Source organism: Dermacentor silvarum, chromosome 5 (genome assembly GCF_013339745.2).
Source record: "Dermacentor silvarum isolate Dsil-2018 chromosome 5, BIME_Dsil_1.4, whole genome shotgun sequence".
Lineage (NCBI taxonomy): Eukaryota > Metazoa > Arthropoda > Arachnida > Ixodida > Ixodidae > Dermacentor > Dermacentor silvarum.
Genome location: NC_051158.1, coordinates 19,502,280 through 19,518,847, shown reverse-complemented (window position 1 = coordinate 19,518,847; position 16,568 = coordinate 19,502,280). Strand labels below are relative to the sequence as shown.

Genomic DNA, 16,568 nt, shown 5'->3' with positions numbered 1-16,568 from the left:
TCACCTGTGTCAGTGTCTTTAGTGCTGTTCCCACCTGCATATGGAAAGAGAAGTTCAATTTGTAGTTGGAATTTTTCTTAACAAATGTTTTTCTGCCAAGTAGATGCATTGAGGGCTCCAAAAGATTAGGTACATGCAAGTGTATCCCGAGCTAGTGTTTTCCCTTCGTGTCCTCGAAGCATTCAGAGAGGCTCTCTCGCACGTGATGACCTCTACACCGTAAAGCCAGACTACTTTGGCCGGGTCCCTGGTCCTAAATACCCGTCCAGCCTCGAGAAGCTGCGCAAGTGCTGTCAGAACCTCCACCATATGGAAGTACAAAGTCCTCTGTGCACAGCCTATTCCAACATTGAGCCTCCCAGAGGTCACCTACACCCACAGACCTTCACCTTCATGGTCCATCTACAGCGTTGTGCATGCATTGACAGGCTGCTGGGCAAAGTGAGCTTGAATCACTGCTGCTGTGTACATTGTTTTGCTCGAATGGCTGGGCTGCACAGGGAACTCAGCATTGCTGTCGATTTTGCAATGATGCCTTGTCTTGTAGTGCATAGTGCACAATGCCTAGCTTGGCTGTCTGGTTAAGGTCTCAAGTTTCTGTGAGGTGTTTAGTTGCAAAGCTTTGTTACATTGAGTCACTCTATAGAGAAGGCCCTTTTCCTTTATTTTGCAGTCACATGGGTAGGCCAAAATATCAACCAACAATCTTTTTCAATGATTCTTGTGACGTTATCAGCAGCACCTAGGTGCTTATGTGATACAAAAATATTTCATCCAGATTCGGCACAGCTCGTCCAGATTTTTGATAAAGTTTCAGCATCTGCCGTCATTAAATATGGTGTGACACAAGACTCTATCCTAGGATCTATAATATTCATAATTTATAAAAATGATTGTTGCTACAACCAACTTCCCCTAAATGAATTATCTACGCTGATAACTCTAATATATATTAAATTCTTACAGGTAAATCACTTGTCCAACTTGAGTCTGTGGTAAACAATTTTTTCTTCAACCATGACATTTGGTTACAACAGAATAAACCGACACTTAATGTTGCTAAAAGCAAGTGCGTACTATATTTAGGCCAACCAATAAACAATGTAACAGACATCACTTCAAGTTTTAACAATCAAGGACTGTTACACACTGACACACAAAAGTTCCGTGGTGTCCGGTTCCACAAGCATGTCATGGCACAAACATGCAGACATGCTCACAGCGAAATTAATGTTGTTGGCTGCTACTTTGAATTGTCCTCTCATTCCATTATGGCTGAAAAAGAAAATATACTACTATGCGCTGTTCTACTCCCACTTGTCCAGTGTGATGCTGGTGTGGGGTACTACTAGCGACAAAAGCTTCAACAGATTATAAATGCTTCAGAAGGAAATACTGCCTTTTATGGAAAACATTTATGACCATCCAAAGGAATTGCCTATGAATCCAATATTTATCAGACATTACATCCGTCTAGACAGATCTATGTGTTCAAGCTGCTACTATTCACCTGGTGGCACACACCCAGTTACTCAAGTTGACATGAAAGTGCTTTGTTGATGAGAAGCACATACAAAATGACCCGAGTTGGTTCGACGATTGTTCATTGTTGTTGAAATGTATTTATTAAAGCACATTCTCCTCCCCTCTTGACTATCGCCATCAGAGGTTGATGAGGCTGGCGCAGTCCTGGCAACTTTGAGTTGGTTTCAACCCAGTCTCCTTCGGCACAGCAGTGCGATGCACTACCCATTAGACCATGGACTACCCAGTGTCCCAAGTTGGCGTGAAAGAGGTAAGGCATGAACAATCTTATAAAGCAACAGGTTGTATAATAAGTACAGCTCATCAGTGCTTAAAATACAACCGGTACTAAAATAAACTACTAACACTAGTCAAACGCATTAGTACACATCAACATGTCGCAGTTCAGTTGTACAGTACCTTGTCAAGAAATAATTTGAAGTGCTATACGACAATTCACCTCACCGAGTACAACTCTGTGCCGGACACATTCTGATATTCAGCTTTATTCCACAACAAGATACAAGAAAAAATTTGAAGCACTATACAACAATCCACTGAGCACAATTGTGTGCTGGGCGCATTCTGATGCTCAGATTTGTTCCACAACAAGATAAAGTACCTGATTAACAGTGCCAATTTTTTTTTGCTCTTTCATTCTTTCAGCCACGTCACTGCCACAAACAGCAAAAAAAAAGGAAGCACATGTAAAAGAAAATCAATGTAAAATAATGGATTGAAAAAATATATCACAAATGCACGGAAATGCTTAAAACAGGTGGGAAACCATTATCACAAGTCTGAAAGCAACCTGCATTACTCAAGCTTGCACAGAAGGAACGGCTGCCAGTTTCTTAACACTACAGCTAGAAGCGCCACCCAGAGCAGACTGCAACACGCAAAACCACAAAGGTTTAATCAGGAAAGCTTGGAGCTAAATATTCCAGGTTCCTATGGAGGTGTACGGTAGAAAAACATGTTCCAGCATTGGGTCATCATTTCATGTCATAGAAAAATTGACAGAGCTCAAGACCTCAACCATGCCAGCCTTGCACCCGTACAATGATTGCACCACCAACACAAAGCAAAACAATCCTTGTCATACAACAAACACATGCTGTAATGCTCCTCCCTTCATTTGTGGTCCGTGCATAATCTCGTCAAATATGCATAGTAAGCTCCACGTTTCAGAAGTGTAAGCTCAACCACTATTCTCTCAGTTATCGAAATCAACAATGCCTCAATAAATTTTGTACTTGGATGCATAAATGCCAAAGAGTTCGCAGTGTTTTACACTGGCTACAATAAGAAAATCTTCCTTGGGAACATCTTGAGCAGTATGCAAGGAAAGCAACTAGTACCACGTGCGACACTCAACCAGTTGAAATGTCCTCCATACCCCTTCCCTGAAACTGGTGACATCCAGCACTGCATTAATCTACACATGTTCTTGAAGTTAAAGTTATTGTCGACTAAAGAGCACCCAGAGTGAACAACAATCCAGCTTTCTGATATTACAACTCTAACCTGTCATGACAGGAGTGTCACAACAATCAAGTGAAGAGTATTTTCCTGATGCACAATACTGAGATTTAACAAACACAAAAGAGATTTTTGCTCTGAATTGAAAGGTCTCTGCTTCCACAGAAATGCTTCGCTTAACTATAGCTGCCCTTTTGTAGGCTAAAGCAATACTTCTCAAATCCTGTGTGCAAGAACACGTATCCAGATTTCACAAAGGTTTTTCTCACAAATAGCCCTGTGCTGTTCATAGATGAGTGTCATGGCGCTGTTTGAATGATGATTTGAGCACATTAGTAAAGCAGGACAACATATTATGTGCACATTTAGTTGCACCAACTGTCCTTCGAGTGTAATGCTCTCCCATGGCCTGCCACCACTTTCTCCGGTATTCACGACTGGTCTCGTAGCATTTTTGGCTGAAAGCCACCAACCTCGAGCTCTACACAGCAAAGTATAACAAAATCTATCAGTTACAAATTTCATGGCAAAGAAACTATTTATGCACTAAAAAAATGATGAAATGTGCAAATGTAGAGCTGTCGGATGTCTGTGTGCAGCTTTTTCAGTAATAATCATATAACTGTAGCACCACTCCAACAGCTTTCTTTATAGGCCTTAAGAAGAATACATTTGCAACTACCATGTTTTCCACCTCTTCTGCTAAAACGAATGAAGAGTTCTACATTTTTGTAATTTGCGAAAACTGCCAAAGTCCGAACCCCAGATGTGGCCAGAATTTCTTTTAATCTCTTTTCGCAGCTGTATGGTCAGGGTGTCGAACAAGAACAGAAACCCTCAGTACGAAAGAACTGTTGCTGAAACCTTCAACAAAGGCAAGTGGCACTACTTTCCTTGACTAATGACGAATATACATCAATACACAAGGCCTTTTACCTAACTTATATGAGACTGCATGCTACATTGCAAGCAAGTGCTTATATGACTTGTTGATTCTGAGTACCCTGTGAAAATGCAATTATGGTTGTTGATAACAGAAAAACAACACAGAACAAAAAAAAAGGGGGGGGGGGGGGGACAACGTGGTGACTACAAATCAGCAAGAAAAACTGACAAGGACTATTGCGGAAGCTTAAAAAAACTAAAATTTCTAAAACTCATAAGCACAAAGTGTAAGCAGCTTCTAAGCTAAGCTGCTAAGAATGCACTGTTCAGTTGTTAAAATCAACGAAGATCTCAAGAGACTCGTGCGAACCATCCGAGTGCGGACTCCAGCTGCGGTCTGAATCGCTTTCAATCTCTTCCAGGAGTTGAGCTGTCCGTGTACCAAAGAGAACGCCCGGATATAAGCTGCTGCTGCTCACAAAGCCATCATGTGTGATGCGGCCTGTCCGCAGTGTCGATGTTGGCCGGTGACCACGCTGGCCCGATGCTGCCATAGTCTCGGCACACCGAAGCCGAGTTCCAAGATCACCGAGACTGTTCTGCAGGCCCTCCACACTGTCCCCCAATCGGCGCAATGTGTCACGAAGCCTGTTCAGGGCTTGTGTTGTGTCCTCAGCCCTCCGTTTCCAATCGTCGCGCTCAGATGTGGCATCTGAAAATGTGCAGACACAGACCATGAGCTCCATGCACAGAGCGACCACAGTGCATTCCTTTTAACCCTTATAACTACCCTATAGAATGCTTATCAAATAGAGTTGTTAAATAGTTTTGATTTATAAAGTAATTTCTTTTTTTCAAAATTTCATGCTTTTTAAGAACAGTTGACAGAAGCATTAGAGCTTTAGCTTGTCCTTATGTGTAATTACTATTCATGGAATGCTGGGTTACGAAGGGCATAAGCATGAGCATCCTGGTTAGTGGCGCCATCTTGCGATGTAGTTAAACCAAAGGATACACACACTTATTGCAGTAACTGACAATATGCTAGGTATCTGCTTGTGAGAAGCATCGAGAGCAATGAAATGGACAAAGTGCAGCACCTTTTCTATTATACTGCTTCGACGAGAACACCCATGTAACAAACTTTTCATATGTCGTTGGACAGTGTCATACGATGTCACTACCAACGTCGTTACTGCCATCCATGTTTACCGTAACCCGATATTTCCGTAAAAAGTGAACAAGCTACAACTCTCTGTTAAGTTGAAAATTTTTTTGTAGGCTGTCTCAAGTGATTACAACAATTAGAACAAACAAATGCCACTCTGTGCTCGTTTATGCCTAGTAGAGACAGAAGTTGAGATCATGGGTGCAGTTGTCAGCAGTGGTAATGCCAAGAGAGAGGAACGATTGGGGACAAGCTTGACTGGTCCTTTGCAGAGACAGTACAGGTAGTGCAATGAACTTGGGGCAAAACGCTGGGCAAGTTGATAAAGACTCTTGCTACTAGTGCTACAACTGACACAGTACAGCACTTGTGTGTGCATGTTTTCTCTTCATGTGCCATATGACATTTCATGATGCTAACTGTGTGATGAGCATAGTTAATCTGTTTTGACGAGAATGCTAATGTAGTACAGGGAATAATTGTGAAGTTGGGCAGCTATGGGTAAGCAGTGCACTTTGCATGCCAACAGCAGCGCCGCAGCACACAGCGGCCAGTGGGCAGAAGAAACATATTGTTGTGTCCAAGCGCGTAAAATGGACGTGGGGATGAAAAAGAGAATGGAAGAGGAGAACGACGACTGTGCAGCGGCCATTCCTGATGCTCACAGCCGGCTGTTCCTGCTTTGTCACGCCTCAATAAACCCCTTTTCCCTGTGCTTGTAACACCTTGGTGGAGGTGCAGTGTAAAGGGGTTTATTGAGGAGATTAAGAACAAAGTGCATGTACCTGTTGATGGTGTTACTGCAACGGTAATGCAGTGGACACCAGAGCAACTGTATCTGTAATCAGTCTTGCTTTTAAATGTCTGTTAGGGCGCAAAGTTGTATTTCGGTGGGACTAGGCTGCAACGTTTTGTGGAGTGAGCGATGGGTCGTTGCGCCCTGTTTGTGTGTGCACTGCTGAAGTATCCTTGGCTGGTTGAGTTTTCGCGACGGAATATGTGGTTATTCCCCCGATGGACGAATTGATTTTGGGCATTGACTTTTTGGCGACAGTGTGATGCGACTGTCGATTGCCGCACGGGGGAAGTTTTTGTCGATGGCCATGTTTCGTCCGGGCTTTTAGAGGAGACTTGCAATCAAGGTGAACTTTGTGTCTCTGCATATGCTGTTGTGCCTGTATCCACGTCTGTGTGCGTTCCGGTTGCATGCCGCGGTGAACTTCCAGACAGTTTCGATGCCTCTGTATAGCCAATGCATCTAAATTGTGTGAAGAACGTTTTTGTCCCTCATTGTGTGGTATCCATTGGAAACGGGCGTGCTGGCTTGTGGACGGCTAACTGCTCAGCAGAACCCGTCATGCTTCCAGAAGTCTTGAAACTCGCCTACTTTACAGAATACACGTCTTCGCCCTTATTAGTACTAACAGATCCGCCGTGTGAACCTGCTGACCTTCGCCACGTCTCAGACAACAAGCTTCTATGATAAACAAGTCAGCACAAGGGAGCGCCATACCTTGGTGGATGCGCTTTCTAAGCATCGGTCTGTGTTTGCCTTTGTGCAGCCGGACAAAGCGTTCACGATTCCCGAGTCCCGAACACACCATACTATTTAGAGATGGGTCGCTCAGGAGCGAGCCGAATCTTGTGAGCGGCTCTTTTTAAAGAGCGAGTGAGCCGTGGTTCAGTAAAAGTGAGCGGCAGTTGTTTTGGAGAAAGGGAGCCAGTTCTCTCTCGTTCAGTGAGCCGTGCCAGATCACTCTAGCCGTGCCGAAGCGTTCCGTCAGAGCCGGGTCTTCTGCTGAGTGCGACTTCCGCGCCATCTATTAGCGGTACGAGAAAGCAACTGCCCTTCCGCCCTTCCCAGCAAGAGTCGCCTTCGGCTGTGTTTTGAGCCGCTCTTTTTTAAGAACGAATGAGTCGTGGTTCACGTGAGCGGCGGTTCTTTCGGAGAGAGGAAGCCGGTTCTCTCTCGTTCAGTGAGCCGTGACGAACCGTTCCTAGAGAGCGCTCAGGAGCGAGCCGGATCTTTTGAGCCGCTCCTTTAAAAGAGCGAGGGCGCCATGGTTCAATTAGTGAGCAGCGGTTCTTTCGGAGAGAGGAAGCCGGCTCTCTCTCGTTCAGTGAGTCGTGCCGAACCGTTCCGTCAGAGCCGGCTCTCCTGCTGGGTTTCAAAGTTTCGTTTTCTGACCGATGAGTGGTGGCCGGTGTGGGCAGACTCGCGCTACTCGGTACTCACTCACAGTGTGTGGTGTGCACATATTCCCTTTGGTTTTTTGTGCATCCTATGGTGTGGCACCCGATGCCACCAAAGGAAGAAGTAAAGAAACCTTAATTGTACCGCTCGTTGCCTGCTGCTCGAACAATGTCTCACGACTCTCACCGATCGCACATCGTGCGCTGGTGCAAGAACACTTCGAAGATGGTCTTCCGTGTCTTTAAAGACAGCAGGTGAACGCACAGCTTACGTCCTGATCTTCATTTTTGGCAATTAGTGTAGTCGTAAAAATGTCACTCATGGCATCCAGTTCAGTGCATTTTCTGAGCGTGTATCATTAGCACGTCACTAAAATGAGGCCAATGATCTGTTGTGTTGTAAGAGAACCTCATCTCTTTTTTTTTTTGTCCTGGCACATGATAGCATGATCGACAGTATCACGCATGCGCTCAAGAGAAAAAAAAAATTAAAAAACGAAAGGTACGTGCAGCAGTTTCGTGAATCTTTCGTATGCTTTTGTATTGTACTTCAAGAAATGATTTCTACATTCATTTTGCATGGCATTACAGCTCACTCATATTATAGTGAGCGTGTGTATGTGAATAAATGAATAAAGTTGAAAGATATCTACCCTAATTTTGTGTTCTTATTTTGACGAAAGTTGATTTTAAAGTACCACAAAAACAGACAAGCTTCTGTAATGACGATGAAGTTACTTTTTTTTTTCTGAGAAAAGTATGTCGCATTCTGCCTCTTGAAGCGCGGATCACAAGTATTTTATCCCCAATATCAGAAAAGAAAGTTTCATTACAACTAAAAATTCACGCTTTTAATTATGTAAAAATATTCTCTAAACATAGCAAAAATACCAATAACACGGTTATTCAATTATGCATACATCGTTTTTCAAAGCCAAATAACTATAGAATATGCATAACACAGGTTACACCTATAAGTGAACCGGTGAGCCGTTCAAATGAACCGTCATTTCAGTGAGCTGAGCCGTTCCGAGCCGCTCACTGAAGTGAGCCGATTTGCCCATCTCTAATACTATCGATACGAGATCTGTGCGGCCGATCGGACAAAAGCCTTATCGCGTCACACCTAACGAGTGCAAATTAATCGGGGAACAAGTTAGCAATATGATGAAAAACAGAATAATACAAGAGTCCTCGAGTCCTTGGGCAGCTCCAGTCATACTCATCAGAAGGAAAGATGGTAACTGGAGATTTTGCGTCAATTATCGAAGATTAAACGCGGTGACTAAGAAGAATGTCTATCTGCTGCTCCGGATTGATGATACAATTGATTGCCTTCATTCAGCCTCTTATTTTTCTACAGTGGACCTATGCTCAGGATATTGGCAAATCCCGATGCACCCGGCAGACAAGGAGAAAACAGCCTTCATAACCCCAGATGGATTATTCGAATTCAATGTGATGCCACTTGAGTTGTGCAACACTCCAGCAACCTTTTAAAGGTTCACGGACACCATTCTGCGTGGGTTAAAGTGGAACATCTGTACGTGTTATCTTGACAACATTGTTATATTCGGGCGCACATTCAAAGAGCACAATATGTGCCTGGATATTGTCCTAGACTGCATCAAAAACGATGGCCTGGTTCTGAACTCCAAGAAATGTAACTTTGGTGACCGTCAAACCCTTGTGCTGGGTCATCTTGTTCACAAAGACGGTATCCGGCATGATCCCCTCAAGACGGCAGCTGTTGAGGCATTCAGTGCACTGCAGTCAGTGAAGCAACTTCATAGTTTTCTGTGTCCTTGCTCTTACTTTCGCCAATTTATTCCTGGTTTTGCTGGCGTCGTCTATCCTCTGACAAATCTGCTACATAAAGACGCACGGTCTGAGTGGACACCCGAGTGCGATTCTGCATTTCATCAGTTGAAGTTTCTGCTGACCCCCGACCTATCCTTTGCCACTTCAATCCTACTGCGCCGACAGAAATCCACACAGACGCTAGTGGCATTGGTCTGGGTGTCGTCTTGGTCCAACGCTATTCCGACTGTCAGCAAGTGATTGCTTGTGCAAGCTGCTCATGAAGCTCTTACTTCTACCTATTCCCATTCATAGCCCATTCCTAGTCATCACAGACCACCATTCCTGTGCTGGCTCGTGAACCTTCGTGGCCCTTGCGGTCGCCTTGCGCGCTCTGCTCTGAGGTCGCAGGAATATAACTTCACTGTTTCCAACAAGACTGGCCAAAAACATGCTTATGCAGACTGTCTTTCCCGTATGCCGCTTACCACGATGGACTGATGCCGAAGATTTTGATCATCTCGTTGCCTCTGTGACACCTGCTTTTCCAGATATTGATATGTTCAAAGCAGAACAATGGAAAGACACCAAGTTGGAGCCACTCTTGACTTCAGCCCGTTCTATTGCAACAAGCAGCTACTGTACACGTGACGGGCTCCTGTATAAAAGGAACTACTCAAGCACGGGTGCATGCTTCCTTCTAGTGGTGCTGGAGCATCTCCGGCCGGCAATCCTTCACGCTATGCACAATGACCCTACCTCTGGTCACTTAGGCACTGTGCGCATGCTTTATCGCATTCAAGAATGCTTTTACTGGCCCAGGATGCGACATTCGGTTGAGTTGTATGTCGCCAGCTGCATGCAATGCCAACGTCGAAAAGTAATGCCCCATCTGGTCTCCTTCAACCTGTCCGGCCTCCCAGCTTGCCCTTTCAGCAAGTTGGTATTGATCTGTTAGGCCCTTTTCCTCAGTCATCCAAGGGGAACCGCTGGATAATTCTCTGCGCCGACTATTTCACGCACAACTGCGAGACTGCAGCTATACCATCAGCCACTGCCACCGAAGTGTTTGCTCTTCTTACTTCACATTATTGTTCTGCGACATGGACCGCCCTGTGTTATTATAAGCGACCGGGGAGGTCAATTCACAGCGAATATTGTGGAAAAGCTTCTACATTTATGTAACTCGCACCTCAGCTACTCGACGCCATATCATCCACAAATGAATGGCCTCATCGAGCGCACTAATCGAACGATCACCAATATGCTTTCCATGTATGTTGCGTCCGATCATAAGAATTGGGACGAAGTTCTACCGTTTATTACTAACGCATACAACACCGCCAAACATGAGACAACCGGCTACAGCCCCTTCTTCCTTCTATATGCTCACCCGCCCTGGTATACGCTCGACACTGTCCTCCCTTTTTACCACCCCGACAATCCTATGGTCACCGATATGCTATGCCTCGCTGAAGAGGCTTGGTGACTTGCGCGTCTGCAGACTTTGGCATCGCAAGAAATTTCGAAAACACGCTACGACCCACGACATCGGCCTGTTACACATCACCCTGGTGATCTTGTTTGGCTTTGGACTCCCACAAGAAAGCGCGGTTTGTGCCAAAAGCTGCTGGCAAACTACGATGTTGTCATCGTAGTTGTATGTTGTCATCGACAAGATCAGTGAACTATACTCTTGTGGACCTCACGAACACTAGTAGACGCTTTGCTATGACGCAAGTTGCGCATGTCGCCAGGTTGAAATCATGCACACCACGACAAGCCACTTGACTCGCCCAGTGTCTGCGAGGAGAAGTATGTTGCGTCCAAGCACGTAAAAGGGACGTAGGGATCAAAAAGAGAAAGGAAGAGGAGAACGGTGCAGCGGCCATTGCTACTGTTCCTGCTGTTGCATGCCTCAATAAACCCCTTTTGCCCGTTCTCGTAACAATATTTTAGTAGTATATGCTATAATTTTGCTTCAGCAAATTCACCACTCATCTTATGGCACATGTGTCCAACATCTGACCTGAGTGGGCACTGGGGTGCTAAAACGTAGGAGTGCATGTGCTTCTCAGAAAGCGCCTGGCCATGTCGGGCACTAACAAGTTTGATACAAGCGCACCTGTTATCGTTCAGAGCATTATTTTCGTGGCGTCCCTACTGGGCAGTGTTCACATACTTTAGCTGCACATTCAGCTGCCATAGCACCTCCTGGCTAGTGCTGGTTTCCCTACAGTTGACAGCCCAGCTATGCTAATCTGTTAGCTACAGTGACATTTAAGTGCCGTATGGAGTGCTGCAAACAGAAGAAGACTGTGGCACTTCTGATCTATCAACAAGGTTACTATTCCACTAAAAGAGGAAAGTCAGAGTTGCCATGGCAGCAGTTTTAGATTAGTCTGGTGCACAGACACACAAGAAGGGCAAGCCCAGACAGCTCAAAGGTTACTTACCATCTAGCTTACGCTTGAGTTCATCCACGCAGCTGTGGGTCTTGAGACGGTCACGTGTGAGCACAAGTCCACAGCCTTGTTCGCACGTGACTTCGCGAAGTGGGCACTGCTTCACATGAGACTCCAGCGCACGACGCGGGCACCGGTGCTCGCATGCCTCGTGCGGACAGCTCACTTCGTGAAACTCACAGGAACTCACATGATTCGCAAAACTTTCTGCAGGAACACGGGCATTGCAGCCAGAATTTCGGCACTTCACCTGTGATGTACGTCAACAAGAGAAAAGGGGGGGGAGGAACAGCAAGAACATGAACCCTCATTGCTGTCAATTTACAGGCAGTTGTCAGCTATTACATGTTATCACAACATTTCTGAATTAGCTCTGGCCAGTAGCAACAAATCAAAAACTAAATTTAGTTTACATGATGAACGCACATATAACAAATCACTGGATGCAAATAAGTAAATTAAAAATTCAGGTGGCTACACTTTAAGCTTCACACCTGCCATGTGAAGCTTACTCACAGTGCATAAGCACCCCATCTGTTAACCTTTCCGATAAAAACTTTTTCTTAGGAGGTAATCATTTGCACATGTATGGTGGCTTTGTGCGAGCGTATAAAATTGTGCTTTGGAAAAATAAACCTCTGTTGGTAGTTTGCGCTTTATGTGTGATCTTGTCCTTTTTCTGGTCGTTCCCTCTGCTCTATACAACCCGTAAATTCTAGAGTTTTACATGCCAGAACCAAGACCTGATTATGAGGCAGGCTGTAGTAGGGGACTCCAGATTAATTTCAACCACGTGGGGTTCTTTATAAAGTGCACCCAATGCAAGGTACACAGGTATTTTTGCATTTCACCTTCGCCCCAATTGAAATGCCGCCGGGATTTGAATCCACGACTTCGTGCTTAGCATCACAACACCAAAGGCACTAAGCAACCACGGCAGGTAATTTCCAACCATAATACATTGCATACTGTCACAGAGCAAACATCTGCTCATCGTTCGAGACATTTTCTAAAAGGCGGCATCTCACAAAAGAAATCCCACAGGAAAATCCTACACGAGGACTGTCTTCAGGAACAAGGTTTAGCTAACCTTCAGACGGTTGACCATGTTTTGTATCAGAGGCAGGGCAGGCATAAAGGCCGAGATGGCTCGCTTGCGGCACACGGGGCAGCTGTTGTTTTTGCGGACCCACTCGGAGATGCAGCGGCGGCAGAAGACGTGGCGGCAGTGGCACTCGACGGGCTCACTCAGCACCGAATGGCAGATGACGCAGATCAGCTCCTCATCAGGCCTGGGGTCATAGTCTTCTAGTGTCAGCTCTGGGACTGTGCAGTGCATGGCTAGTGGACATTAGCCAGAAGCAAAACATGGGACACATTAGCCCCCTTTCCATACATATCTACACGAAAAACCTCGATCGGCTGCGGCCACGTATCCTTTCTGTGTATTCGGTGCATCGTAATACCATAGAGACTAGAGCTTATTGCGTATGAAGTCAAAATAAATACATACTCACAACACAGTACACAGAAAAACAAAGTAGCAGAAGTTAAGCCAGAAGTTGTGCTTTGGAAAAATAAACCTCTGTTGGTAGTTTGCGCTTTATGTGTCATCTTGTCCTTAGCATGGCAAGTTCTTAACAGGGTCTTGAAATTGGCTTCTCTAAAAACCATACTTCTGCATCTGATATGCAGACTGACACATGCAATGAAACTCGAATAAGATATGCCTGGTTGTTCTATACTTACCTACCAGAACTGAACTGAGCTGTAGTGAACTCTACTACTATTATTATTAAATGCCTAATGCTGTCATTGAACAGGATGTTGGGTATGTCAAACTTGGAAGCACATGCTACAGCATCAAGGCAAATTGGCTGTTCTTCTTCTAGCAAAGGCTTGCTGGCTTGGTCTGTATTTCGCTTTGCCTCCATGACAGTTACTCCTGCAAGGCTGCGATCAATTTCTTCTTATACAGCTGAACACTGACAAAACGGCTTAGGAATTATGTTTCAAGGTGCATCAAACATTCCCTTTTACGCAGAAACTGCAAACGTTTGTGAGCAAACTTAAAATTGCTTACCTCACTGCTTCCAAGGGATGTATAGAATGCAACTTTCTAGCGTTAACTCAGCCGATTTTTCTTTTTAACAGTTCGCGTGAATTATCGAAATATATCGCCAGTGATGCAGATGACTGAGGGTTTTCAGGTGTTTACACAACTGAACTTTTATTCTTCATAATTGGCTGGAAGGCTCGATTTATAAAGCACGTTACCGCGTTTAATTAATTCGCGAGAAATATTTAGAATTTCGGTTGAGTATACAATGGTTCACGATAGAAACTTGCATTTTGACCCCGTGGAGGCCACGAGGTAAGCACGGTTAAATTTGCTCACAAACGTTTATTAAAGGATAAGACATACGAACCGAAAGCACGGGTGGCCGGCGTCTAGTCACGCAACAAATTTAGCGCGATTCCTTGACTCACTCGGTTGTTTTTATGAAATGTGAGAGGTCGCTAGGGGCTCCGTGCCAAGAAGACGTAATGTCACCGAAACGATGCAAGCTTGCTGGCACTTTCAGTATCGGCAAAGCGTGATAAAAGCATCAGCCCAAAACAGTGTGAATAAATTTGCGTTAAGCGCGTCACCGCAACCGCTTACGGTCACCACAAACGAGCGTTACCGGGTAGAAATATGCCGCTCACGAGGTTTTCCTGGCCGCGAGCACGATGCCATAATGTATTCTGCGCTTCTATTCACTGTCGTTTCAGCGTTGCGCGATTGTTCATGAACGTTTGTAAACTAGCCCAGTTATCGCCCAATATCAAGGCAGTCTTTGTTGTATACAGCTCGAAAGACGAGGATCGCTTACATGACGCAGAGGACGACGACCTGCGGCGAGCCATTCTTCGAAGTCAGGAGGCCCGGAAAAGCCCGCCGAACGAAGGCGCCTGGGTGGAAGCGAAAGTTCGTCGAACAGGGAGGGCAAAGACCAAGTAATCGGGTGCGAGCGCACGAGACCCGACCACGCAACACTACAGCAGCTGACACCACGAAGCCATAACCGCTGTGAAGCAGCTTATGGCGCTTTCAGCTTGCCCAACAGCGTCCCGTAAATTACTTTCAGAAAATGGAGTGGTGCCGCCACGATGGTAGAACGGAGCGCAACTCACCTGCAGCTGTGAGGTTACCCGGCAAACTGATGCGATGGCAGCACGAAGGTACGCTAACCTTCGCTTCCCTCCACCTGTCTGCTGGCTTGCTTCTTTTGAAAACTCAGTGAGAGTGGATGAGAGAGAGAAAGAGAAAAAGCAATCCATAGAGCTTCTCACTCTATGGAGAGAGAGAAAAAAGAAAGAGAAAGAAAGAGCGAAACAGCTAGATATGCAACTAGAAATGCCTCATCAGAAGAGTAAGTTAAGTGCTGCCATCTGACAGAAGCTTCTTTCTTTGCTTGGAGGGATCTTTGAATGCCCTCCGTGCGGCGTTTGGAATTGGACACGTAATAAATCTTTCTATACACAATTAGATGGTTGGAAAAATGCAAGCACAGGAATTTAAATATGCTCGCTATAGCTTTCAACAAGTAAGCTGAAACGACTAAACGACTATCGCTCTCAGCTGGCACTGCTCTTCGCGCGCGTTGAAAGCTGGGCTAGTTGGAAGTTGGACATTCGTGACATTTGCAGCGCTTGCAGAAAAAGGAAACTTCCGGGGAGAAATTCCTTCCTGACCTGCTGTTCCTTTTCTCTACTGAAGTGTTTAGTTTTTCTACAGGCGCTGGAAATGTCATGAAGGCTCAGTAAGAGTGTGCAAAGACTCATTAAGCACTAGATTTTCATCCTTTTAAGCGAAGCTTTATAGGCTCACAAGTTTCGGCGGTGGTGGTGGTGGAGGTGGCGGTGTTAGCGGTGTCACGCTGAAAAGTGGTCCGATCCTGGCGATAGTGCAGAAAGGGTCCAAGCTCATTGGCACATACCAGGGACGAAAAGGACGAAAAAGAGAAGAAGAAGGAGAGATAGAAAGAAAGAAATAAAGAGAGAAAGAAAAACCGAGAGAAAGAGAGAGTGTGAAAGAAGCCCGCGAATACACGCAGAATTGCCGCGCGACTGGCCGCTCGAGGCACTTTGCGTGTATTCGCGGGCTTCTTTCATGCCCGGAAAAACATATTTATGTAGCACGTATTGAGCAACAGAAAGCTGTATCGGGAGTTTCATGTTGCTCTACAACTTTCTCATTGACACTTTGATAATTAGGACAGTACTTCTCGAGTTAGATAATTAATTACAATTAATTAATTAAATCTCAGTAACGAAAAAATTACTGGCGGCTACTACAATGTACTGGAAACAATACGCACTATGTTTGCTTCGCGTAACGCCGTTCCGCTTTTTTTTAATCGTGATGCGTGATAGCTGTGACAGCCTATATATATATATATATATATATATATATATATATATATATATATAGCCTATTTTTATGTCCATCGCAGGACGAAGGCCTCTTCCAGCGAGCTCCAATTACCCCTGTCTTGCGCCTGCTGATTCCAACTTGCGCCTGCAAATTTCCGAATTCCATCTACCCGCCTAATTTTCTGCCGTCATTGCAATGAGTGCGCTTCGCACGCGTTCTGTAACTCTAATGGTCCACCTGCCCTACGCATTACACGAATTTCGGCTTTCCCCGTTTGCTCTCTGATCCACTTCCTGTCTCGATCTTCACGTTACGCCGAACATTGTTCGTTCCATCGCTCTTTGCGAGGTCCTTTACTTGTTCTCGAGCTGCTTTGTTAACATCCAAGTTTCTGCCCCATACGTTAGTGCCGGTATATAGAGTGCACTTTTCTTTGAAACGACAGCGGTATAAGCTGCTACCGGTCACGATTTCGGTATGCCTGCATGCAGCAGAATGCGCACCAACCCATTCTTATTCTATATATATATATATATATACACTCCCCGGACTGTTCAGTGTGTGGTGTTGTAGAGACAATAGACCATGCATGTGCTCGTGGTGTGCCCTAAGTACGCGCGCGAAAGACTGA

At 45.2% G+C, this 16,568-nt stretch overlaps 1 protein-coding gene across 2 annotated transcripts; it reads right to left on the bottom strand.

The window, feature by feature from the left end:
- Positions 1-2,007: 2,007 nt before the first annotated feature.
- Positions 2,008-14,849, bottom strand: LOC119452993 (RING finger protein 151). 2 transcript variants are annotated; one of them, XM_049667469.1, is made up of 5 exons: positions 14,695-14,849; positions 14,394-14,472; positions 12,608-12,858; positions 11,509-11,767; positions 2,008-4,603 (listed from the first exon to the last, which is right to left on the bottom strand). In XM_049667469.1, the coding sequence occupies exons 2-5, from the start codon at positions 14,425-14,427 to the stop codon at positions 4,218-4,220; spliced, it is 930 nt and encodes a 309-aa protein (XP_049523426.1). In that variant the 5' UTR covers positions 14,428-14,472; positions 14,695-14,849; the 3' UTR covers positions 2,008-4,217. The 2 variants fall into 2 exon arrangements, with proteins under 2 accessions (XP_049523426.1, XP_049523427.1); XM_049667470.1 differs by having other exon boundaries at positions 12,608-12,843.
- Positions 14,850-16,568: the final 1,719 nt, after the last annotated feature.

Coding starts and splice junctions, on each gene's coding strand:
- LOC119452993 (XM_049667469.1), bottom strand. CDS start 14,427: ATGGCTCGCCGCAGGTCGTCGTCCTCTGCGTCAT. Junction 12,859..14,393: donor GTCGTCGTCCTCTGCGTCAT/GTAAGCGATCCT, acceptor AATGTCCACTAG/CCATGCACTGCACAGTCCCA. Junction 4,604..11,508: donor ACTCAAGCGTAAGCTAGATG/GTAAGTAACCTT, acceptor GCACATTTTCAG/ATGCCACATCTGAGCGCGAC.